At 35.9% G+C, this 27,344-nt stretch overlaps 1 protein-coding gene across 6 annotated transcripts in view; it reads right to left on the reverse strand.

The window, feature by feature from the left end:
- LOC150105500 (natural resistance-associated macrophage protein 2-like) overlaps positions 1–27,344 on the reverse strand; it is a 244,546-nt gene that overhangs the window by 197,064 nt on the left and 20,138 nt on the right. For all 6 annotated transcript variants that reach the window (XR_016548450.1, XM_090394214.1, XM_090394215.1 and 3 more), the window contains exons 2-3: positions 27,193–27,251; positions 18,675–18,799 (exon numbers count right to left, since the gene is read on the reverse strand). Coding sequence is in view for 5 of the 6 variants with exons in the window: in XM_090394214.1 (XP_090250340.1) it covers positions 18,675–18,799; positions 27,193–27,241 (174 nt within the window). In the remaining variant the exon portion in view is untranslated. The remainder of the gene's footprint in view (positions 1–18,674; positions 18,800–27,192; positions 27,252–27,344) is intronic.

Consider the following 27,344-nt stretch of genomic DNA (forward strand, 5'->3'; position numbering starts at 1 on the left):
AATTTGATGTTTGTGTGTGTAAGTTTTTGTAATAGCTAGGTATCTTCATGCATGCAAATGTGCACATCAATATTAGTTGTAAATATTTTTAAGTGGAACAACACACATACACACACACACACATATATATATACACACACACACCAGCATGTAAATTAAGATAGAAACTGCTCATTCACCACAGTTGCACCTTTGCTATCTTCATTGTCTTCTCATAAGTATGAAAGTGATCTTGTGAAAGAAGTCACCCAAAATAATGTGAATGATGTTACGTGACAGCAGAGCAAAAGAGGGGTAACATAATACGATGACGCAAATGATACAGTACTAACTAAGAAAAGAAAGTGGAATGGTAGAGACAAATGAGTAAAACTGAAGTTGGTATAAAAAGATTTGAAAATGAGTAAATATATTAGAAATAAACTGATGAGATTGAGAAATGGATTAAGGCGGGTGCAGAGCAACACAGAGCATTTAGAGAAGATCAGTCATTGAAAATGAAAGAAAAGTTAAAGTTGAAGATGGCAGCAGTAGGCTAAAAAATAGTATAGTAATTAAGTGACTATGGTAAAAGATGTTTGGAGCAAGTGTTGAGAGGGAAGACAGAAGATGAGGAGGACGACGATTATGAACAACATAATAGCTAGGATTGAATGAATGGGATAAATCTGAAGGTGAAAAAGAAAGAAGGAGAGAGGCATTTGGTAGATGATAACCTAAATGAGAGTGGTGGTGGTGTGAAGACATGTAGATTTTGGTTGAGAAAAAGATGCTTGGTCAGAAAGGAAGGAAAAACTAAATGTGGGACAATGAGAATAAGTTATTAGGATAGGTGAGATAAACAATGGCAGCATAAGAAATAAAGTGTTAGGAATGGACTCAATGGGAGTGGTTAGTCAAGTCTTGTTAAAAGTTTTTCCACTTAGTCATACTATAAATTAATAGTATATAGGAGTTGCCTAGTCGTGACATTACTTCACATGCAAATACTTGGATAAAGGATTAAACCGAGAATAAAATTTCTTGGCATCTTTAATTTATAGTTAAGGCTCTTGTGGAATGACAGGGCAAAGAATTTGGAGAAGAAAAGGAAGACCAGGAGCAAGATATGTTTATAGATCAATTAAAGGAGTGTTGGGAATACAGAAACAGTTTGTAGCTTTTAATAAAATTAGTTTTCCCCCCCAAATCATTGATGTTAGTGAGACATGGTTGATAGAGAATGTGACAATTTAATACCCGGAACGGCTGTGTAGCATCACCCATGTGGTGATTTGGTTGAAGTCACGTGAGTAATCGTGTTTGTACATCTTTTAAGTAATGCATGCATAAACCTCAAGCCAACAGAGCCATTTTCTACTATTATATTTTTTTTTGCAATAGCCATTTAGCTATTGCAAAAACAATAGAGATCTGCATGTAAACTTTGGCATAAAAATGTGTGATCGAAATTTGGAGCAGCCTGTTAACATCAAATCTTGTGTGAAAATCGGCGAAACTGCTACTGAAATGTTGGATCTGTTGAAAGGGCATATGGTGTGGATGCCCCCAAAAAGTCAAGTATCATTGAGTGGCATAAGAGATTCAAAGGTGGGCGAGAAGATGTGAACGATGACCCCCAGAAGTGAGCAGCCAAAAATAAAAATGTTGGATGCAAATGTGAACAGAATACAAGATTTGGTACAGTCTAACAGACGATTAAGTGTGCAATTAATGACTGATGAATTGCAAATAAATCTAGAAACATTCAGAGTAATTTTAATTGAAGAATTGGGTATGTGAAAGATTTCTGCAAAGTTTGTGCCTCAGGATTGTACTGGAAGCACATGTTTCTGAGAGTAAATACAGACGATGAAACCTGGTGCTTCCAGTATGATCCCAAAAGAAAACACATGAGCATGCATTGGAAAACCCTGAGTTCGCCATGTCCGAAAAAACCACACATCACGTTCGCAGTTCAAGACCATGCTGGTGTGTTTCTTTGATCACAAGGGAGATAATCCGCTATGAATTCATTGAACAGGGACAAACAGTCAACCAACAATGCAATTTAGAGGTGATGAAAAGATAACAAGATTCTGTTCGGAGAAAAGGACCTGAATTGTGGCCTGACAAGTGGATCATCCATCACGATAATGTGTCAAGCTACAGTGAGCTCATCGCGAGAGAGTTCCTGGCCAAAAAAATCGATTACCGAATTAGGTCATCCTGCTTATTCACCCAACTTAGCAACCTGTGATTTCTGGCTGAAACTAAGTTCTAATGGGAGGAATCATGAGAATCTGCATAAGAGCAACTATGTTAGGTAACTGTGTTAATGATGGGAATGGTTACTATGGAAATGATTATGAAGAGAGAGAACGATTCTGTGTTCATCTGGTTTGGACACATCAAACATGCACTGTTTAATCTTGAATGAAAGGTTTATTATATTGTAAAATACTTCATTCAGATTTAACAGGTACAAAAATTCCCAGAGAAATTGCTTGTGTATAGGTATAAGTGAAATGGTTGATAAGAAATAACGAAATAGTCATTTAATTGTAAACTCTCCTATGTAATATGATGCTAAGTGTTCTTGTAAAACCGATGAGTTGAAAAGTAGTAAAAGTTATGTTAACATGAGAAAGTTAGATCTAAGTATACGAGATAATCGGCTTAAAGAAATGACCCCAGGTAGTCACGTACAAGAGGTCCAAGTTGCGCACATGGAGAATGTAACAAGGAGAGAACGGTACCAAGTGCAAGAATTTTGGGTGCTAGCCGGAAAAGAGTGACATAGTAGGAAGAACAGCTCATCAAGGATATATAAAGCTTGGCGATGCCAACTCAAGGCTTTTCTTTTGTTCGGGATTCCTGTTCCAGTCATTCCAGGAGAAGGTGCATGAGAGCAGTCGAAAGGAACGATGTCCAGTGGCAGCTATGCGGCCAGACAGCGATCCTGTGCGGGCATAATCATTGGGACAACGGAAAAGCCAGCGCAAAATGCGGAACCACATGGACCGAACCCAGCACTTTGCCACATCGGAAAAGGTGATTTGTGATCGTAATCACTAGTTTTTCCTACTTGAAGACAGCTGACTGTAAGAGAGGGTAACAAGCCATATGAATTTTTTTGAAAGCTAGAGAGAAAAAGCAAGAGAGATCCTGATGCTCGGTAATGTAGAAACTTTTCAATTCCTTTGTATGCAAGAAACAGTGTGCAATACCTCATATTGTGCGCATATGCTCAGTGATTGGACTTATAAAAATGAAACAGGACTTTAGTATCTAATCAACTAGTAGATTGTTTTAGCTCTGAGTAAGAATTCATGTACAGTGTGGTATTGAATTGCTAAAGTATGTTATAGCCTGAAAGTTCTTGAATCTAGAATGAGATATATGCTTGTACAAGAACGTTAGTTGAATAGGATGATGTTAAAAATTTAACTAATTGTAGATATTGTCTTACAATGTTTAAGATTAGGAGTATTAAGGTTATGTCTGATTAATCAATTTCGATTTTGTAAGAGAGAGAGATTCAGCATTGTTAAGTGATCTTGATATTTGTATATCGTATTAGAGTAATGAATAAACCTTTCTTTTTCTTACCAAACAAATTGCCTGATCTGTGAACTCAATGCACCACTCATAAAAATAGAACCAGTGAGAGTTATAATTTGGGGATGGCTACAACTGCAGTAAGAGTAAAAACATACAAGGTTTATGTAATTGGGAATTTTAATTGCTTGATTATCGAACAGTGTGTCATTCTGAGTGTTAACTCCCTGACAAGGAAGATTCTCTTGTCTAAGAATTTGGATGGCGCAGCTTTAACAAACAAATTTTTTCAAATTCTGACACTGAGCTAATTCCAGATTTGTATCAAAGAAAATTGGCTCTATCCGGGGGCAATTTCTTTGTCTACCAAGTTTTGCACACGCGAGCAATTTAAGTAGTGGTCATAGAACAAAAAGAATGAAAGCAAGCGTGAGAATTTATGTCAAATAATAGGGATATTCAATAATAATAACAATTAAAAGTAAAAATAACTATCACATAAAACAATTAAAGAAAGGAAAGCAAGAATTTAACAGCACAAAGATGTCTGCACACATAAGACATCAGAGCATAACAGACCTGCAAATTGTCCAACTATGTCACACAGACTACAGACAAGAGTATACAAAATATGCAGGTAGCCTATTACATTTGTATATGAATGTGAGGAGCATCAGGGATAGAATGTGAGGAGACAAAGGGATAGAGTTTGCTGCTTTGGTTAATATGTTGGGAGCTTGTATTGTAAACATTAGTGAGACCTGTCTACCAGAATCAGGTATACTGACTGGTATTGAGTGTAAAGGATACAGTACTTTTTAGGAAAAATAGACAGGATAGGAGGAAGCGTGCTGGAATGATATCAGATGATTTGAATCCAGTTAGTGTTGAGACCTACGATTGTAATATGATACTAGTAAGTTTTTCATGTGGCAGCGAGTTTGAAGCCATCTGGTGTGAGGTGGAATTTAACAAGATCAAATGCATAGAGCAGTGCTGTTAAAGACCTAGTGGATTGATTACCGATGAAAAAATGCATCCCATCATATACAGATGCATTCAACTGTCAAACAATCACTATCTCAGGAGTGATGGTGAAGATTTTGGAAAGGTTGGTAAGGGCTCGTATTCAGAAATGGGTTGATAGGGAATCTGCTTTGCAATGAACAACATATGCTTAAGGGAAGGTCATATTTTAGCAACTTGCTCACATTCTATAATAATGTTACCATTGAGCTAGACAAGGAGAATGCATACACCATGACACTTTTGTATTTTGGTCAGGGTTTTGACAGAATATAGCATGGAAGACTTACAGAAATTGAAGAATATGGGATTGGATTATTAAATATTAGCATGTATAAAAGGATGGCTGACAGACAAATATCAAAAAGAGGTATATGGGAGGGGATGCGAGTCTACAAGATTTAAGGTAACCGGTGGTGTACCACAAGGATCAGTCCTTGGTCTACTGTTATTCAATCTGTACACTGATACTGGAAAGGATTTGACAGGTGACATACAGCTATTTGCTGATGATGCAAAGATAGGCAGAGTAATCAGGAATGCAACTGATATGCAGTACTTGCAGAATGATTTGAATACATTGGAATTGTTGGCATTGGAAAATGGATGTCAGTTCATCATCAATATCCTGATATATACCCTCAAGGGATGTTCAGGTTACCATGACAGCACTATATGATTGCATTTATAATTTTCCTCAAAATCAGTCTATTACTTGTGGCACTCCAATATTGTCATATCGAACATTTTGTGCTTCTAAGGCACTTCTAATTGAATCAATCCACCCAGCCATTGGTCTTCCTCTGGGCCTCTTTCTTGCCATCAAACACCTATTTTGCTAACATTTCCTTTCTCAATCTATTTAAGTGGCCATACCACCTTGGTTTGGCTCTGCTGACACATTCTTGAATGTTGATAATGCCAAATTCTTTTCTAATATCCTTGTTTTTAATATGACTGTGTCACTGATGCCATCGGTTCACTTCCTAATTTTTCTCAGAAGCCTGATATCTGTGCCTGGTTTTTGATCAAATGCTTTATTTCTAATCCAGATGTCAGTAAATGTAATGTAAAGTCATGCACTTTGGCGTGATTAGATATCTAATGTCGTATTATATTTGTGGGATTATACTAGAAGAAACTGATCAGGCTAGGGATCTTTGAGTGTTAATAGATAGGAAGTTGAAGTTCAGGAACCATGTAGCAAAAGGCCATTGCAAATGGCCTTTTGCTCAAAAAATAATTGCAATACTCAAACAAATTTTCGTATGTAAAGATAAGGATGTTATTTTGCCTCTTTACAGGGCCTTGATAAGATCCCACTTGAACTATTGTGTGCAGATCTGGTCTCCATTGTGATTATGATACAGTAGAGAGAGAGAGAGTGCAAAGGAGAATGTTAAAATGGCATCAGAACTGTGGAATAATGATTATGAAGAAAGACCGAGAATTTGTACATTGCAAACACTAGCAAACAGGAGAAAGAGGGATGATGTGATTGAGACATATCATCTTCTGAAAGGGTCATACAGGAGTTCAGTTGATGGAATTTTTCATTTTATGGAGGGTAGGGAAGGGAAAGGAGGATATCCTTGAAAGCTTAGAATGAATGCTGCCAAAAAGGGGGATGAGATCTAGATTTTTCTCTCAGAGTAGTACGTGATTAGAATGAATTCTTTCTTAGAACTTCTTTCCAAGTAGTATGATAACTAGTTAAAATTTGTAGGCAGTTTTCAACTTCTGTTTTCATAAATAATCCAACCCATGAAAGTCAAGTTGTAAGCTGTATAGCACAAGAGGTACTGCAAGCAGGCTAATGGTGTAAGCATGCCCATTTTGATGAGAACCTTGCTCTAAAAGATCAAACACGAAACATTTTTTCAAGCTACTTCAGACCTTTAAATACACAAAGTTGCAAAGAGGCTGAGAGATGAAAAATCACTCATTGCCCAGAGACATTCAAACCATCCGAACAGTGGAATTTAAACCCATAGCATGTTGTTACAAAGTGGAAATGCTATCCACTCAAGCCTGACAAGTGGATAGCACAAATGCAGTTCCTAACTACCAAAAATTTCACACTCTATACATTTCCAGTTTGAGAAAAAGATACTAGGCAGACAGAGATACTAACCCTAAATATAATGACAAACCCTACCCAATAGGATCAATATAACTTCAGCCCTCCATTATGTACTAAATATACTACTGTATATTTGTGAGTAAAGTACTGAAATGTATCAATCTGCATTACTTATTGTATGCATTTACATTATCTACTTATATATACTGCAAAAAAAGAAACTTCAATATTATAAATGTTCATTTAATTATAATTATTGAAGAATTTTCAGAGGATGCCAAAAGTCTATATATAAATCAAGAACTGCTAATATTTAACTCAAGGCTATATTTTTCCCTTCTCAAGGCAACAGCTCAACTCCTTGTTTTTTCTCTCAATTCACTCACTAATCAATACGTGAAAGGCATTTTTATGAAAAAGGCACTTTAAATGTTTAAGTTTTTAAATTTATATAAAATTTAGATTTAAATAATGAATGATGTGTTTGTGTGAAAGCAAGAAAGAAAAAGCCTCTCTGAACTGATTTTCATTGCTTTTGTATTGTGTTATTATACTGCAATGAAAAATAGTTACTTTGCAAAATTATACACAAAGAAGAATCAACATAGTAAGTTTGACTAGAAAACAGTTCTTAAGCAGTATATTAGAATTAAAGTGCTTAAAGGTTTATTTACTTAATTATGGATGGGAAACCTAAGGGTAAAATGGAGGCAAGTAATGCTGAAGAATTAGAATTTGGGCAGGAAGGTTTAACTGCATATGACAATTATCATATGCAGAGTTATGTTTATGTTGACTATATGAAGCAAGGCACCTCAGTTGGTTTCGACAATGCCTGTTGGTTGGAAATACCAGGATTTCAATCCTGTTTACAACACAAAGAACTTTTATCAAGGATTTATCAACTGAAGGTGAATCAACAGGTGTCATAAGGAGATGGCAGGGTTTTTCCTCCCAGAAACTTCAGTTTTTCATCTTGCAAACTGCCATTAGAACACCCAATTAACATACATAATACACTAGCTTCATAGCCTGAGTTGCTTCTGCTGTAAATCTAAATAAACCAAACCAAACATGAAGTGGGAACAAAGTGACAAAGATAATATAAGGTTGATTGGTAAGTCTTGCTCAGAAATATCCAAAGTAAAGAAGTAAATATTGCAGCAGTAGCCAATGTGTGGAGGGGAGGGGGGTCGCTGAGGGTAATTCAAGTACTGGATTAGTTAGTGGAATATCACTTCAATGTGAACTGTTTGACTGCATAAAATTGCTTGTAAGTAAGAGAAATAGAGGATTGAATCATCTAGAGAATTGGCAAATTCAGAAGATGTTTTGGTAAGATGTGTGGGTGTGTTTCCATTACTGAATATGAAAATAGACAATACTAGTGACAATCTGGATAAAAAGAGCTCATGTTTAAAAAAACAGATGAATCTAATGGGAAGGAGGATTGTAATAATTGTAATAATCAGGATCTTGACTGAGTTAAACAAATTCTTATTCAGAAAGTAATAGCATTAATATTTAGTATTTGTAGATTTTCAAAAAGTCTTCAATTTTCTGTATTAGTAAGAAATAATAAACAGCTTAAAACAATAAGCAATCCCAGTAAAGTATATTAGATTATTAAAAACTATACATCAAAACTCAACGGCCAGTATAAAATAGAACATCAGGGAAAGGAATTTTGTATTTATGAGAGAAGTGAGGTAAGGAGATCTTATATCATCCAAATTGTTTTCTACTGCATTACAAGTCTTACCATGTCTCACGGGAAACTATGAATAAATATTAATGGTAAAAATCTCAATTACCGTATATGTCAGTGTATAAGATGACTCAAATACTACAGAAAACCCCTCGAAATCATGGGTCGTCTTATACAGCAAGTATAAAAAGGGAAGCTTAATTTCTTGGATGAATGTTTAGGTAGTTACGATACATCGTTATATAAGAAAATAGGCAATGTTTATAAACAAATCAGATTAATTTTTTGTTACATAAATTTATTTAAAATATTACCATAGATGTAAGTCTTCAAACACAAATAATTATTAACCTCAATTTTCATGTTAATTTTCTTCATCATCTGTTGAAAATAGTTCTTCAGATTCTTCAACGAATCACCAGATTCGTTGTTTAAACGATCGTCATATGGATCCCAGTTCGAATTCAGTGAATTCATTTCGTTTTCAATGTCATCAGCGTACCACAACAGATCATCTTCTGTACCATCCATAAAATTAGAGATGCCACACTTTTTAAATGATTTTTATTAGTTAAATTAAGGGGATATTAAATCCCGCATAGTTTTAAAACCGAATAAGAAACTCAAAGATCGGAATCAGAGAGTTTCTTGCCAAATATAGTAAACTATAAAGTATCGGCGACACTAGCGTTAGCCAATGCAAGTGATCCTAGTACGTAGTACAATACCGGGCAACTAGGTGCAAAGGTGGAGGAAGTTCAGATCGCTATTCTTAGGTATTTTCCATAATGTAAAAACACATTTCCTAGGAAATGTATGCTGTTATTACATTATGGAGGGAGGTCACTACCCAGACCGGTTTCAGCCTTTTTTGAGGCTTCATCAGTGAGTAGCTCTTTAAATATTATTTAAATATTGTTAAGATTTTTATTAGTCTCTAATTTTACTTTATTCCATGCTTTGATCACAAAATTGCACAACATATCAAGTGATGCAGCATGCATAGATCCACCATTTGTAAATGATTTTTCACCAGTCAACATCCAATTATTCCACTCTTCTCGCATATAATCTTTAAATGGTTTGTTCAAGCAGACGTCTAGTGGTTGCAATATAGAAGTTAAATCACCTGGTATAACAGCAATTTGTGTTTTTTTTTCTAGAAGACTTTTAGTATTCTTGGTTAAATGACTACGAAACATATCCCATACTAATAAACTACATTTCTTCATTATACCGCCTGGTCGCATGTTCCACACACTATTTATCCATAACTTCACACCATTTTTGTCCATCCATCCTTTTTCATGAAAATGTACAAAAACACCCGAAGGAAATTTTATCTTTGGTATAGTTTTACGTTTGAAGATGATCATTGGTTTTAACTTGGTTCCATCAGCCAAACATGACAACACAACCATAAACCTTGTTTTTTCATGACCTATACTTCGAACTAGCACACTTTTACTATCTTTAGACTCCACTGTTTTATTGCTTATCATATCAAAGCTCATAGGAGTTTCATCCATATTTCCAATATTTGACAATAGAAATCTATGTTCTTGTCTCACTGAATAATAAATTTATGGAAACTAGTAAGTTTGTGGTCAAGATCTGCTGGTAGTTTTGTTGCAATTTTCGTTTTTTGTCATATTACCAGATTTTGTCTGTTCATAAAACAATTACACCATCCTGAAGTAGCTTGAAATTGCATACTTTCATCCAGTTTCAATGTTGACCATTTTAGTGCATATGCTCTAATCATATTTCTTGTAACAGGATAACCATTCTGCCTTTGTTCGAATATCCATTCTACAGTGCGATTTTCCAGTTGTGACCATCGGGTGACCCCCGTTCTCATCGCACATTTTTTCTTTGGCATATTTTTTTCTTCCTCCATTATATTACCATCTTCTCGGTTATGTCAAACTTTCTTGCAGCAGCAGCACAGTTATTAGTTTGCTTTGCCATTTAAAATTATCCTTATTTTTAATCGAGCTTCATACTTTCTTCGTTTTGTTGCTGGTTCAATGATTTTAAATAACAATTTTAATAATTAATTAAAATTAAGCTAATCACTTTGAATTAGGGTAATTCACGTAAACACTAAATCTATGCTATGCAAAAAAATAACGGATATTCATAGATATAAAAATAACGGACATAACAACAATACCTAACGTTGCATTAAAACAAGAAAGAAGAAATTGGGGGGGGGGGGTCTTCTTATACAACCGGCATAAGCTTAAAACCTAAAAATAGCCTAAAATTTAGGTCTCGTCTTATTTGCCGGTAGTGCTATACGCCAACATATATGGTACATTATGTAGATGATACTGTTCTTTTAGCAAAAAAATGAACAAGCTCAGAAAAACTAAATAACCTCGAACAGAGAAATCAGAAATAAAAAGTTTAAAGATTAATACAGTCCAACTTTGTTGTATGAGCATGGAAATAATGAGATCACAGCTGTAACGAGCCAAAAGCTATAATGATTATAATTTACACATATTCCCTTACAACTACTCACTTCTATAATGAGTGTACTACATAGATATATCATACAAATTTTGTTAACTATGCAACCATTCCTAATTGCTTGGGCAGTTCTTGAAATACCCAATTCTTGAAATAGACTAAAATGAAAGGGGTCACAGCATTTATGACCATCTGCATTGAATTACAGGCCTGTTTTTAATGAATTTTGTTCCAGGGGACAATGCCCACTCTACCTACCGCTCCAATGTCTAGCTTCCAGTCCTCCTCCCTCATTTTACCCAACTCCTGTCATGACTGTAAAATCAATTAAATTAAAATTAAACAAATCAGAAACATAAGTGTTGAGCTTACAAACATCAATGATGCATGGCTTCAATGGTTCACTACACAAAAAAAAGCACTGGATTCTTAATAGACAATCCTATCATATCATAGTGATATGCGCAATGAAATACCTCCTTGTAGTGCAACCTGGGCAAAATATTTGGCAGCTAAACTTTCAAGACAATTGGGAGCTGAACCTGTCATTTTTTTTTTGACCTCCTGGCTGATATGTGCAAAATGAAAGGAAAGTGTAACAGGAAGAAACGAGATAGAGCTTTTCAAATAGGTTCCAAAACTGACCGAACAATAAGGGAAACTGAATTCACCTTACGGAAAACCACAACTGAAAATTTAGACTTCCCACTCTAGCCGTAAGACTTGGGCCTTGCACCAAAAACTCGGAACTGCATTAGTTTCTAAGCAGAAAGTCATGCAGATCACTCCTAAAGACAGACTAGAATCCAGCAAACATCTGACAATGTAAAAATTAGTGTATCCTATTCTAAAGAAATTAGGACCAAATATATCCATGTTTATAGACGTGTCAAACAAAATAAACACCTCTCAATGCCATTCACTGAAAGCAAACTGATTCAAGCATTTAAATTACTGAAAAATAACAAAGCAACAGGCCTGGATGGTATATATACCCAAGTTCATTAAACATCTTGGAAGTAATGCTTACAAGTGGCTTTTGCAGTTATTCTGTAAAATTCTAGAAAGTGGGAACATTCCAAAGGAATTCCTGAGGAGCAAAATTATAGACATCCTAAAACCTGGAAAAGAGCCTCCTGATGCAGCACATTATTGACCAACATCTTTACTAAGTATTCCCTATAAACTCTTTGAATGATTACTCTGTAACTGCATTTACCATTGATTAATGCCATAGTACCAAATGAACAAGCCAGATTCAGAGAGACTCGCAGCTGTTGCAACCAAGTATTTGGTGGGATTTGGTGTCGAGGCTAGCTGGTGAATTGACGTGCTATCGGAGAGCTCCTGAGAGATTTGTGTTTTTGTTGATTTATTGGTGTTTTGGATTCAATTTAAAGGACTTAAGTGTTTAATTTTGGTATATTATTGGAGCTTTATTAGCGTGGTTAGTGTACTAAAGTGTTTTATAACATAATCTATGTCGGGAAGTCGCCACTAGATGAATTCGTAATGTGTAGTGTTCGTGCAAGCTCCAGATAAGATAAGTATCATTTTCAGTTATCGATACAAATTACTTAATATTGTGTAGTTTTGTTTTGTTTGCCTTGCGTATTTTAGTGTGTCTATTTTTGGTGTGTTATAACTTATAATTTGACAAAACACGTTACAGATAAGTATGGCACCTGTGCGAAGGAAAATGGCGGCCAGTAATGAAGGTTCGCCATCGTTATCAAAGAACGGTAGCATAAAAGAAATGAGTCAGTGTACTAGCTGTGAAATGTACGCTTTGCGGAGTGCGGTCAGATGATAATAAAGGATTGAATGTGTGTAGAAAATGTAGGGAGAATGCGGAATTGAAGTGTATTTCGGATCATGAGTGTGATATTTTTGTCAACCTACAGAATGAAGGAAATAGGGATATGACAAGAAACGGCAAGGTTATACACGAAAATTGTGAGAGTGTGAATGTAGAAAGTGTGAATGATAGCATAAATGGTTTCTCAGAGAACAAAAAAGATGAGATAGATTGCGTTGTTGAATAGTGCGATAGAAAGAGCAAAACAGCAGCTAGAGTGCATGAACAAAAGTAGACTGAATGAACCAACCAATAATAAAAGGTATGACAGGAAAAATAGACGTATGAATGTGAACATGAACAAAATGAAGGATAGAGTGCTGTATGGAGACTCGTTAGTACGAGGTGTGTTAGTAGAGGATTTGACAAAATCGTACCAACCTGGTGCGACCATAAAGGACGTAACTGCGTCTATTAGAGAGCAAAAGGAAAGGGTGAAAGAAATGATTGTTGTGGCAGGTACGAATGATTTGAAAGGAGATAAAATGGAAATGATAGAAGACCTGAATGAATTGTTTGAGGTAGCAAAAGAAAAGAGTGAGAGAGTTCGAATGATTAGTCTTTTGCCACGGTATGACAGTGAAATGTTTAAAAGGAGGGCTATAATTGCAAATGACTTTATGCATGGGTTATGTATGACGAGTGGTGTGGAATTTGTGGATGTGTGGAGTGAGTTTGATGGGCGAAAGGATCTATATAAGATGGATGGCTTGCATTTGAATGGTTACGGTGTAAGAAGACTTGAGAAAGTGTTGCTGAATGTAGTGGATGTGCAAATTCAGGGAAACTAGATTTGTTGGGGGGGGGGAGTAGAGATACAGTCCTTATGGAGGCAGTTGAATGTAAGAATGAATATAATATGCCAGAGCAAATAAGGACAACAAATCTGAGTGGGATAGTTAATATAAGGCATCAAGGTAGGGTTGGGGCTAATGGGGGTCTTAAATTCATGTACACTAATACTAGGAGTATTAGGAACAAGAAGGAAGAGTTTTTGGCCATGGTTGGCACTTCCAGACCACAGGTTATAGGTATTAGTGAAACATGGCTGACTGTAGATGATATAACTAGTGGGATTGAATGTGATGGGTATAGTGTGTTCAGGAATGACAGAGAGAATAAAATGGGGGGAGGAGTATTGTTGATGATAGCTGATGAACTCCAGCCAAGGAGAATAGAAGTTGAATTGCAGGATAGAGAAAAGAGCACATTTGAGGCCATTTGGTGAGATTGTGGCTAGCAGAACTAAATATACAATTGGGTGCTGCTGTAGACCAGGTGATGGAAAAGATGGTGGTGACAGTATGCACAAGCAAATAGAAGAAATGGGTGGAAGGAGGGTGATTATTATGGGAGATTTCAACTATGGTCGCATTGATTGGAGTGAGGAGAGGACACACGGGAGGAAGGAACTGGATTTTATGCAGTTATTAATGGATAACTATCTGCGACAGCAAGTAATGGAAAATACTAGGGGTCAGAGAGTGCTGGACCTAGTAATTACATCTGAGGATTTGGCTGTAACAAATATGACCACATTGCCACCAATCGGTGAGAGTGATCATAGAGTCTTAACTTGGGAGGTGGCTAAAGGTGTAGAATTTTCAATTAAGACAGGGTACATGTGGAATTATCGGGCTGGAAAGTATGACAAGCTTAGGAGTTTGATTGGTTCAGTGCCATGGCATGTACAACTGCAAGGACTAGAAGTTGATAGTGCATGGGAGGTAGTTAAGAAGTGCTTGCATGAAGCAATGGCTGACTGTATACCTAGAGTCCGAATAATAAATCAAGTAGGGGTTAAATGGATGAATAACACCATTAAGCTTGAGTTGCAAAAAAAGAAACAACTATGGAGGGAATTTAAGGAGAAGGGTGACCGGCAGACACATGAACGGTATAAAGCGCAGGCCAGAAGGGTGACGAGTGTGGTAAGAAAAGCAAAAAAGGATTACGAAAGAACATTGGCCATGCAGGCTAAAGAGAATCCTAAACAGTTTTTTAGATATGTAGCAAGTAAAAGGAAAAATGTACATGGCAGATTGATTTTAAAGAATGCCGATGGTAGGGAGGTAACTGAATCAGTTGAGATAGTTGAGTTACTGAGTGAGCACTTTGCAAAAGTATATCATCCAGGTGGTGACATTACAGAAACGAATAAACCAGTAGATTATACGGGAATTGAGGTTAATGAAGTGGAGGTGAGTAGTCTATTGCATAACCTCAATGTCAATACATCTGTGGGATTGGATGGTATACCAGCTCGTGTTGTACGAGAAGCAGCTAAAGAATTGTCAGTACCCTTGACCATTCTGTTTAATTTGAGTCTTGGGTCTGGATTAGTCCCGAGCGGGTGGAAAGAGGGGAAAATAGTTCCACTGCATAAAGGTGGTTCCAGGACTGCTGTTGTGAATTACCGACCGATTAGCATATCAGGAATCATTGTCAAGGTCTTAGAGAAAATAGTCAAGAGGAAAATACAAGATTGGATAGAAGAAAATGGGATACTGTATCGGGGACAGCATGGTTTTGTGAAGGGTAGGTAATGCCTCAGTAACTTGCTCACGTATTATAACACAGTGACGGCTGAACTGGATAAGGGTAATGGGTTTACGGTGATTCTACTGGACCTTGCCAAGGCCTTTGACAGGATTCCACATGGAATTCTAATCAGTAAATTGCGGCATATGGGAATGGACATAGGGTTGGTGAGATGGATAGGCGGGTGGTTGACGGAGAGATATCAGAGAGTGGTTTACTCGGGAGTAGAGTCCACAAGACGGCCTGTGACTAGTGGTGTGCCACAAGGATCTGTTCTTGGACCACTGCTGTTTAATTTGTTCATAAATGATACAGGAAATGATCTGAGAGGAACAGTTCATTTGTTTGCGGATGATGCGAAGTTGGGTAGGGCAATAGTGAATGCAGATGACGTCAAAATTTTGCAGGATGATTTGGATAGATTGGAGGTCTGGGCTAAGGAGAATGGATGTCAGTTTAATGTGGCAAAATGTAAGGTTATGCATTTTGGGGTGAAAAGATTAGCGGCAGTTTACTGCATTGGTGGAACCGTGCTCCAGGAAATTGATGAGGCACGAGATTTAGGAGTGTTGGTAGATAAACAATTGAAATTTAGGGGACACATTGCAAAAGTGACCAAAACAGCTCATCAAATCACTTGGTTGCTGAAGAATACGTTGACAAGCAGAGACAAGCAGGTTATTGTTCCTCTGTATCGAGCCTTGATAAGACCCCATCTAGACTACTGTGCTCAGATTTGGTCACCTAGGTTTCTTCTTGATGGGGTGGAGGTGGAGAGGATCCAGAGGCGAGTGACCAAGATGATAGCAGGTCTGTGGAATGAACCGTATGAGAACAGGTTGAGGATTTGTGGGTTGCAAAAATTGGTTGATAGGCGGAGGAGGGGAGATATGATTGAGACATTCAAATTACTGAAGGGTTTCTATAAAATTAATTCAGAAGATATTTTTGAGAACAGGGCTGGTTGTGGGAGGACTAGGGAACATCCATGGAAACTGGGCAAAAGTGTGGTTAGTAAAGGTGTTAGAGCTGGGTTCTTTACTTTTAGAGTAGTGAATGAGTGGAATGCGCTCCCTGAGTCTGTGGTGGATGCTGTGACAGTGAATGAGTTTAAGAAGGCGAGGTATGATAGATACTGTATGAATGTCAAATAGTTGTGATGAATATGATTTGGGGCCTCCCTCGATGAGTCTAATGACTCCCTGGAGTTGCCCGTAATAATAGTAATAATAATAATAAAGTATCTGCCCTTACTACACACATATAGAAGAAGGTTTCCAAAAAGCCTTAAAACCCCAGTAGCATTCATAGATCTGTCCACTGCATATGACACAGTTTGAGTGAATGGACTCATACTGAAATTTGCAACTGTAATACAAGACCCAAAGATGATTAAGATTCTAAAGCTCATGACATCAAAGTGCAAATTCAAGGTACAATTGAATGGTAAAAATAGCCCCTTTAAAGTACTAAAAAATGGATTAACATAGGGCTCTGTGCTAGCTGCGCTCCTCTTTAATTTATACATTAGTGAAATGCCACGAACCTCCTCTTGAAAGTTCATGTATGCAGATGAACTGGCTTTGGCAACTCATACTAAACACCTGAAAAGAGGCCGAGACTGTGCTCAGTTTCACTCAACTATTGTGTGCACATTTCACTTGAACAATCATCAAGCTAATAAACAGCTGAAGGTTTCATTCAGAGAGGAGACTGAAGCACAACCCCAACCCAAAGTATCTTGTAGTCACATTAGGTCACTCTTTAACCTTCAATAAATACCTGAAAAATGCCTGCAAAAATCTAAAACTAGGAATAATATCATCAGGAAGTGTGTTCAGGCTGGAGGGATACACACACACACACAGGCAGTCCCCAGGTTATGAACAAGATACTTTCCTGAGAACGTATCTCTAATCCCTGATGAACCAAACATATGCGGTAATAATAATATCCCTGTATTGTAATAATAAGTTAAACTATTGTGCGCTTTCTTTTAATCCAAACAAACAGAACATAAAAACAAACTCATACAAAATGTTTAGATAGGAGAAATTTCAAAAAAGAATATTAAAGATTGCACCAACGTCTATCTCATTGGAAGGGGGCATTTTTGAGGCAAAAAAGTAGGCTAACATTAATCAGAAGCTGATGATGGAGATGGTGCTAGAGAATCAGGATACGATTCTGTTTCTGGAGGAAAGGAGCTCTACTAAAGTCAGTCTCTTTTAAAAAACTATCTAGGGTTGTTTGCAGCCTTTTTCTCCCCCCCCCCCGTCATAAGTGGTCTTGTAGCAGCTAATGTTCTCACTAACTGCACGGTAAACCTTTGTAAAGCCCAGTGTTAGGTTCTTGCTCCTCAAACTTAGCAAATCCTGCTTCAGTGAGACGAAAGGCTTCAGCTAGTTTTTTTTTGTCAAACTTTCTTGGGTCTGGATCTGCTGATACTCTGTTCTTGTGTTTCTATCAGCTGATTCTCAATCTCCATAAGGTCTTCATAGGTTAATTCTTGTGAATGGGACTCTAGTAAGTCAATGACATCATTTTCATTGATGTCCAATTGCAATGCATTGTCACTATTCCCAACAGCTTTTCTGGCTTCGGTAATGTCTTCTGTGAAGCCACGAAAATCATCAAAGAATTGAGGGCACAGTATGATCCATATCCCTTTAATTGTTGATTGCTTCACTTCCTCCCAAGAACCAGCAATATATAAGATGATATGATGACCTTGAGAGTTCTGGAAGAACTCTCTCAAGGTCATCATATCATCTTACGTAGCCCTAAATACTTGCAGGAATGTACACCATAAGTAATAAGCCTTAAATGCAGAAATGACTCCCCGATCATTTCTGCCATTACATTATGGTGAAGGTCATCTAAAGATGTTGGATATCAAGGAGCATTGTTTAGCACAAGCAGAATTTTAAATGGAATTTTCTTTTCTGAACAATAATGTTCCACAGCAGGAATAAAAAAACAGTTCAAGAACCAATCTTCAAACATGGTAAGTTTGAAGGTCCTTAAATTTGACTGTCAAATAATGGGAAGAGCTGCTTTAATAATGCAGCAAAATGTGGGTTTGTTTACATATGCGAAAGAAACTATTTCCCGAATTATTAATTTAATTTTTAATTATCCTTATGGAGAGCCTTGGGAGCCCGTTCATAAGTACGGAAAGCCGTAAGTCGGGTCATCCATAACCCGTCTGTATGTGTATTTCACTTTTTCTATTTTTATCTTTCTATTTGCACAAACCTAACCTATATGAAATGCGTGTGCATGTGCACTTGAAAAGTAAAATCCACATGACAAAAAAGATCGATTATTGGCAAACATAAAATAAAGTTACATTAGAAATTAACTTTGATAGCTGTTCTTCCCTTTACTGTTACTGAATTTCAATTTAGTTATATAATCAGTATTTAAAATTTACATACATCACCTGTGTCAGGAATAGCAATCCGTTCTTGAAAATAAGTAGAACTGTCATGTTTGAGAGATGTATTTTCACTTGGAGAGTTTGTAGATGTAATTTCTGGGATAGTTTCTAAGCTTTTTTCAGCTGAAAAAATAATAAATTATGAAGCAACTGAAGTCTGCTTGAAATCACTACACAATTCATTTCACATAATTCTTCATTACTTCATTACATAATTTTCTATAAAGAAGTATCCAATTAAAGCTAAATTGCAAAAAAAAAACGTCACAACTATACAAGAGAGACCAATATTCACAATTGAAATAGCTTTTCAGTAATATTACATATCATAATGGGCAAACACATTCTTGGCCAATAAGAATAATCATAATTTTCATAATTTTGCTGTGTTAAATAATCAAACATAACTATCAGTCTTAATATAAGCATCAAATTCCTGATATGTAACCCAAAGGGGATATAGGTACTATGATAGTACTATACAAAAAGTTTACATTAATAACTTACTATGGATAATTTTCCTCCAAATATTCTATTACTTGTTAGGATCCCATGTTGTCAGATCTTACAACAGAGGAATTAAATCCAACCAGAGTACAAATCTCCAATGGTAGTAGTGGTGTGACTCATACTACTAATGGAATCATCCCAATACTACCACAACAAATCCACTCCCATTGAAATCACTGCAGTGAGTTCAAGGCAGTTTGGTGCAAGACAAGTTAATGACAAAATACATTGTTGGTGTTGCTATAGATGAAAAAACTGGATGAAAATGGAAGGGAAAAAAACTTACAGGGAAACAGACCACAGGGAGAAGAAAACACACAAGACAAAGAATAACTACCGTAAACAACATATAATAGAAGAAATCACACTGCAGGAATACCGAATCTTGCCAGTGAGATTAAAAAAAAAAAAGGTATACGTATGAACCTCTACTTAAGAACTTTCAAGAAATACAATTCCTATTTATGGACATTGTATGGACTAGCAAAGTAGCTCACAATTCATTTAATGAACACAGAACCTGCACTTAAGAACATTTTACACACCTTTCCAAAAGGTGTTTCACTACAGATGAGGAAGTTCATCAGGTGATGCAATGTTGGTTTCTGGATGTGGGCACAGACTTCTTCACTACTGGTATTGATAAACTAATCTATTGTTGGGACAAGTGCATCAATAAATTTGGAGACTTTGTGGAGAAGTAGTACATGTTCACTTATTTCTTGGTGTATAATTTCAACTTCCTATTATTAAGCATCCTCAAGAGAAAAAAAAAAGTGTAATCTTACTTTTCAGAAACCCTCTGTAATAAACTTTTCTATAATAGGTTATTTTCAAATAATGCATTTTTACTCTATTTATATTAATGTAATTTATTTAAAAAACACTAACAAATTTACTAACATATGATAAAAAATAAATTCAACTTGCAAACATTCAACTTAACACATTATGTTTGTAAGTTGGGATTCTATACATGAAAACTATAAGGTAGATGATTATAATAAACTGATAATACAGTTTGAAGCAGTGCCTCAGCATGAGAAATGGAAGACACAGGAGGCAGCATCTGAAGAAAACTGACTGCATCTCCAGTTAGGAGTAGTGCATGTAAGTAAAATGGATGAATAAAACTTTAAAGAAAGTGCTGCATAACAAGAAAATGCTGTGGTCCAATGTCAGAAAAGGGGTGATGCCCAGGCTCAGAGAATTATAAAGAGCAGGCTAGGAGAGTGAGAGTCATTGTGAAGAAGGTAAAAATCAGATTATGAGAAGTAAACCAAACAGGACAAGGGAAAATCCAAGACAATTTTTTTCACTGTGCAAGTTAACAGGAAGATTGACAGTGGAAAAATAGCCTTAGTGAAAATGCAGACAGTAGGAAAGTGTCAGGTGTGCTAGAAATAGTAGAGTTAAATCTTTGGTAAGGAATTCATTCTTCATGGATCAATCAGCTCTCTGGACAGTAAGGAAAAAATGGAAGAAAGGATGGGGGGATAAATTAGATATATTAAAAAAAGGTATTGCAAGAGAATATCAGCACAGGTGCTGTGAAGGACATGTAAGAGAATTATCAATGCCTACTGACCTAGTTGTTCACCTTGTCTCTCAACACAAACCCAAATGAGTGGAAGGAAAGCAGAAATGAGGGAGACGATGATTCCATTATACAAGGGTGGAGATCACTAGATGTGGGATAGATAACATTATGTTAAAAATAGGTCATTCTTTAAATATGGATCTGAATAAGTGGAATCAATATATCATAATATTTCTGGATTTTGCCAAAGCATTTGACAGCATTTCATGCAGGAGGTTGTTATACAAACTCAAAAATAATGGGCATACAAAATAGTTTTCTGACATGGTTGGAGAGTGGCTGACTGACACATATCAGAACATGATGTATGGAGGTGTTAAACCTAGGAGATAGTGGATAATGAATAACGTACCACAGGGTTCTATACTTGATATATTGTTCAATTTTTATATTAATGATACTGAGAATATCTAGGGAGCAATATCTATTTATTTGCTGGTGATGCAAACTTGCAGTGGAAGATAAAGGATGTCACCCATATATATAATCTATGCAGGCTGATTTGAAGAGCTCTAGGCAAATGATTTTTTAAATATAAAGCATGTTTTAGACTTAAGTAGGTCTTGCTAAAGCAAGGCCTTATATAACTGTTTACTATATTTACTATTACTTTATTATTAATATCCACAAGTATTAAATGGGAATTTGTTGCGGGTGGTCAATGAACAGAGTAAGTTTAAGACTACATGGTTTAGTCATCACATTAGTTAACTGTAATGTTGAAGAGAACACTTGTAGAAATAAGGAAGTTTTTCTTATGAAAGCCTTATTCCACATACTCCTGGATCAAAAAGATTCAGTAGCAGGTAGCCAAGATAACATCTGGCCTATGGAATTATCCATACAAGGACATTTACTAATTAAGCCAGATTAATAAAAATTGCATTCCTTTCATGTGAAGTGTTGACACTACACCAGAAGTGTCACAGTTCCCATACAGGCAGGTCATCTTCCCTCAGTAATTACAAATGTGCAAGATGACTGATCCAGGAAAAGCCTAGGCAGAATAACTTCCTCTCTTATTTCTACAAAAATGGGATACTGCAAATGCTTAATTTTAGGCTTAACTCATGCAAAATTATTTGTTAGCGCTTTCAGCCAGGATAACTACTACTACTACTACTACTGATCAGTTAACTTTGCTTTTATTAATCACCTGTATCTGTATAAGAGGAATAACCAACAGTAAATGGTGAAAGTAAGCAACACCAGCAGCTGCAGTCTCATTTTTCTTGGTTCCAATTTGGCTAATAATCCCACACAAGCAAACATCAAAATTAATGCCTGCATTTGATACAGTAATTGGAGAACATCAAAGAACAGGAAGTGTACTCCAATATTCTACGAGTGTCGTATTAAATAAAATCATATCATAAGTTTTTTTTTGAAAAGAACCTCTGTTTCTCTTGTACACAGAAAAGAAACAGGCTGTAAAAAACTTGAGTTTATAAAATCATACATTACTAGTAAAAGCTTTATATGCTGAAGTACAAGCTGTGGCATGCAGCTTATATAATTACTACATTCAAATAGGCCTGATTTGAGGCAATGTGGTAAGGGAAAAAAAAAAAAAAAAAACAGTAGCACACCACCAGAAATCAAACCTTAAAAAGTCTATATACGAGGGTGGTCTGAAAAGTTTTCGGCCTTCACCATAGATGGCAACACTATCGGCAAGATTTTTTTTTTCTAAGTTGGTACATCTGTTATAAGCATCCATGTGAAATTGCAATTCATTCTATCAAGTAGTTTGGTTTATATGGCTGTCTGAAGCAAGTGTTGTCTGTATCCCTTGAAATGGATAAAAATCGAGTATCGTGCAGTTATAAAATTCTTTGTAAAAGAAGGTTTAACACCAAAAGAAATTCATTCAAAGTTCATAAAAGCTTATGAACTATGCCGGTTGTTCGGTGCCAAAGAAGACAAAGTCGGTTCCATCAACAGGAAAGGTCATGGCATCTGTGTTTTGGGATGCTGAAGGCATTTTGTTTATTAATTATCTTGAAAAGGGTAAAACAATAACCGGGGAATATTACTCCGATCTGTTAACGAGACTAGATGAAAAAATTCGTGAGAAAAGACCCAGTTTGCAGAAGAAAAAAATCATCTTTGATCAGGACAATGCACCTACCACAAAGGTGTTTTTGGCAATGGAAAAATTAAGGGATATGCACTATGAATTGTTGGAACATCCACCCTATTCCCCAGATTTGGCTCCCTCTGATTTCTATCTCTTCCCAAAGCTGAAAACTCTTCCTTGCTGGCCAGTGTTTTTCTTCGAATCAAGAGGTGATTGCAGGTGAAGAGGGGTATTTTGCAGATCTTACTGAGAACCACTATAGGGACAAGATAATGGCGCTGGAGCATCACTGGAATAAATGTATTAGTCTTAAGAGAGATTATGCTGAAAAATAAAAATAATTTTGAAATTATATAATTCGTTTTTTTTTTTTCATTGTTAGGCTGAGAACTTTTCAGACCACCCTCATACAGGTAAGAAATCAGTACTCCACTGTATACAATCTAAACAGTTGCAAGTAGATCAAAGGAGAACACAACTTCCATAATTAGTATACCAGACACAATGGAATGTCTCTGCTATTATGTTCAGTGGAGAAATACGTGTATTGTGCACCTGCTGTTGTCTACATTCATGCCAAGAGATATATTAAGAGTTTATATTATCATATTCAGTGCAGGTACTGCTGTCTTCATTCATAACAAGAGTTTATACAATCTCTTTCACATGCATACAAAAGGGTGAACTTTTTTAGGGCATGTTAAGCATCAACTGCAATCATTTATCTATCCTCAAAAGATAATCAATAAACCATTTTGTTTATGTTTCATATGTTTACCTGCACCTATTTTAAAACCACAAATAGGTTCTTTCCAGTTATATAGATTAGGATCATATCATGAGTATCATTTAAGTATCTCTGGTTTCTTCCCAATATGTTCATTTACACTGAAAACAATATTAGTTTCCTCCAAACTACAAAAACTTATATCATTACTTATCTTTCCCTAAAATAAGATGAGTGAATCTGTAATATAAAAGAAACAATGTTTATTTAAATAATTATACAAACATAAATTGAAAGCCAAAACCGCTATTTTTCTGGCATCCTTAATAATAATTAAGGGGATACAAATCCCTTGTTGTTCAATTGCCAGTAAGCAAAACTCTAAGATCGAGAACTACGAATCTATGAGTTTCATATATACCGAAAAACTATCGGCGAATCCAAGTGTAAATGACCACTTGGTAGTGCAACACCAAGGCAACTCGAAGCAAAAGGTGGAGCAAACTCCCTCACTATCCTTGATATTTTCTCATAATGTAAAAACACATCCCTTAGGGGATGTAATACTGTAATTACAATATGAAGAGAGGTCACTACCCAGAACGGTTTCAACCTTTTTTGAGGTCTCATCAGTGAGTAGGTAGACCTGGAAGATAACAAGGTTTAAGTGAAAAGAACTTACATACCTTTACTATACAAATGCCATAAAGGTGTGTTTGTATATTATAACGTAAATTGAAAGCCAAATGGCTATTTTTCTGGCATCCTTAATAATAATTAAGGGGATACAAATCCCTTGTTGTTCAATTGCCAGTAAGTTATTTTCACTTAAACCTTGTTATCTTCCAGGTCTACCTACTCACTGATGAGACCTCAAAAAAGATTGAAACTGGTCTGGGTAGTGATCTCTCTTCATAATCTAATTACAGTATTACATCACCTAGGGGATGTGTTTTTACATTATGAGAAAATATCAAGGATAGTGATGGAGCTTGCTCCACCTTTGCTTCGAGTTTCCTTGGTGTTGTACTACTAAGTGGTCATTTACACTTGGATTCGCCGATAATTTTTTGGTATATATGAGACTCATAGATTCGTAGTTCTCGATCTTAGAGTTTTGCTTACTAGCAATTGAACAACAAGGGATTTGTATCCCCTTAATAATTATACAAACAATTATTTACAGTAAGAAAATTGTAAGCAGTACTTACCCATTTTTAAATTTAAATTCAGAAATAAAAATACAAACAAGAAACAAAAAGGAAACAAATTCCTTTACTAATCCTCTCTAGGATTAAAACAACTATAGTATTTTACTAACATCAGTAAACAATATACAAAGGAAACATTCCTTTAGTAATCCTCTCTAGGATTAAAATAACTATTGTATATTAACATGAATCACTTCTGTCAAGGAATCGTTCCACAATGGCTCAAAATTAACACTCAATACAAAATAAGGAACACATCCCACCTCTAACTTCAGTACAAATTATTTTCAGGAATATTTACCTCACTCCAGAAAGTTAAACATGAAGATAATATACATAAGAGTAAACTGTTTGTCCTATATTTCTCTATACACAATCTTCATTACTTGCATTCAGTTCTTATCCTTAATTGAACAGTTTTCTTCTTGCCTTTGTTATCCTATTACATAAACTATCGCAAGGAATGTTGTTTAGAATACACAAAGAACTTTCCACTTGAGATGAAATGTTCTGTTTTCATTCCATTCATTGACAGGAACAAATTCAGGATCATATATCTAAAAACAGTAGACATCTCATGTTGGAACTTGCTTTCTCCAAAACTTGAGCTTCTGTTACTCCTCACAACTATCTTAAAGGCATTCTTCTAGATTATGTTTTGGTGGTCATATACTATTAAGAAAGAAATGAATACTTCCAGCTAATTCCACACATCTCAAATACATTCATATAACACTTTCTTCTGTCAAAAGGCTGCTCATAGCTTTATTACATCACCACGAGTCCTTTCCCTGTGCATGCACACGCCAGCTTCAAACTCAGTTATCTGAAAGTTCAGCATAGTGCTTGAACTACGTATACTGCCAAATTCATGTGATTGTATCCACTGCTATTATGTAGCTTTGCTGAAATTAGCAATACATTACAACATAAACCAAAATAATAAATTTAATTTAATCCTTTATCCAAGTGTGAGCAAACAAAGTTTTCACCTGAAAATATCTTCAGGACCGGGGTAAGGTGGTACAGCACAGGGCAACTCGTTGCAAAGGTGGAGCAAACTAACATCACTCCTATCTCAGTATCTCCCATAATGCAAAACACATCCCCTTGCAGATATGTATAATGTTATGCATTAAGGGAAGGGCCACTACCCAGACTAGTTTCGACCTTTATTGAGGTCACTTCAGTGGGAGCCAGGGGCCCGAGTGGCGATACTAGGCAGAAGCATTAGCAAGGTCATCTCTACCTATAGGAGTTGCCAAACAGTGTGCCACCTTTTTATTAAATTACTCTGAATTTAGAGAAAGATGTTGAAAGTTTATTTTTCACTTGATTAGGCTATAATAAATTTAGTTTAATCCTTTATCCAAGTGTGAGCAAATAAAGTTTGAGCCTGAAAGTATCTTCAGGACTAGTGTAAGGTGGTACACAACACCAGGCAACTCGTTGCAAGATGGAGCAAGCTAACATCACTCCTATCTCAGTATCAATGAAGATACTTTCAGGAGCAAACTTTGTTTGCTCACACTTGGATAAAGGATTAAACTAAATTTATTATAGTTTAACCAAGTGAAAAATAAACTTTCAACATCTTTCTCGAAATCCAGAGTAATTTAATAAAAAGGTGGCACACCGTTTGGCAACTCCTATAGGTAGAGATGACCTTGTTAATGCTTCTGCCTGGTATCTCCACTTGGGCCTGGCTCTCACTGAAGAGACCTCAATAAGGGTCGAAACTAGTCTGGGTAGTGGCCCTACCCTTAATGCATAACCTTATACATATCCGCAAGGAGATGTGTTTTGCATTATAGGAGATACTGAGATAGGAGTGATGTTATCTTGCTCCACCTTTGCAATGAGTTGCCCGGTGTTGTACCACCTTACCCCAGTCCTGAAGATACTTTCAGGTGCAAACTTTGTTTGCTCACACTTGGATAAAGGATTAAACTAAATTTATTATAGTCTAACCAAGTGAAAAATAAACTTTCAACATAAACCAAAGTTACAAGTTATTTTAACAATATCAAAATGAATTATATTTAGAAACATCTGTCATGTGTTTCTAAACTACAAAAACAAATGCATATATGAAACCACACTGCATAAATTCCAAAGTGTAAATCTGCAATACTTTGTCAGTTTTCTACATTAAGTGCACATTTAGAGTATACCTTTCAGTCTAAAATTTATGTCTTTCCATAAATATTTTTTATGTGTATGCATAATAATTTTTTTTTTAAACATACCTACTGACAGTAAGAATTTTAAGTTCTTTAGAAAATATGCAAGAAGGCAAAAAAGGATTTTTTGCCTTCTTGCATATTTCAAAAAAAAATTTTAAAAAATAAAGCAGTGTAAAATCATCAGAAAACAGAAACCATTTACCTTTCCTTACATTTCTGGACACTTTGTCACCTTCACCATCAGATTCCATATTTGCTTCTCTGCAAATACATACTAATTAGGATAAATTTTGATATTTGTTACATGCTAATCAGATTAATATCCCAGCATATCACATTAATTAAGCTACAAAA

The sequence above is a fragment of the Typopeltis vanoorti genome, chromosome 6, assembly GCF_054136105.1.
Source record: "Typopeltis vanoorti isolate ZY-2024b chromosome 6, IOZ_Tvanoo_1.0, whole genome shotgun sequence".
NCBI classification, from domain to species: domain Eukaryota; kingdom Metazoa; phylum Arthropoda; class Arachnida; order Uropygi; family Thelyphonidae; genus Typopeltis; species Typopeltis vanoorti.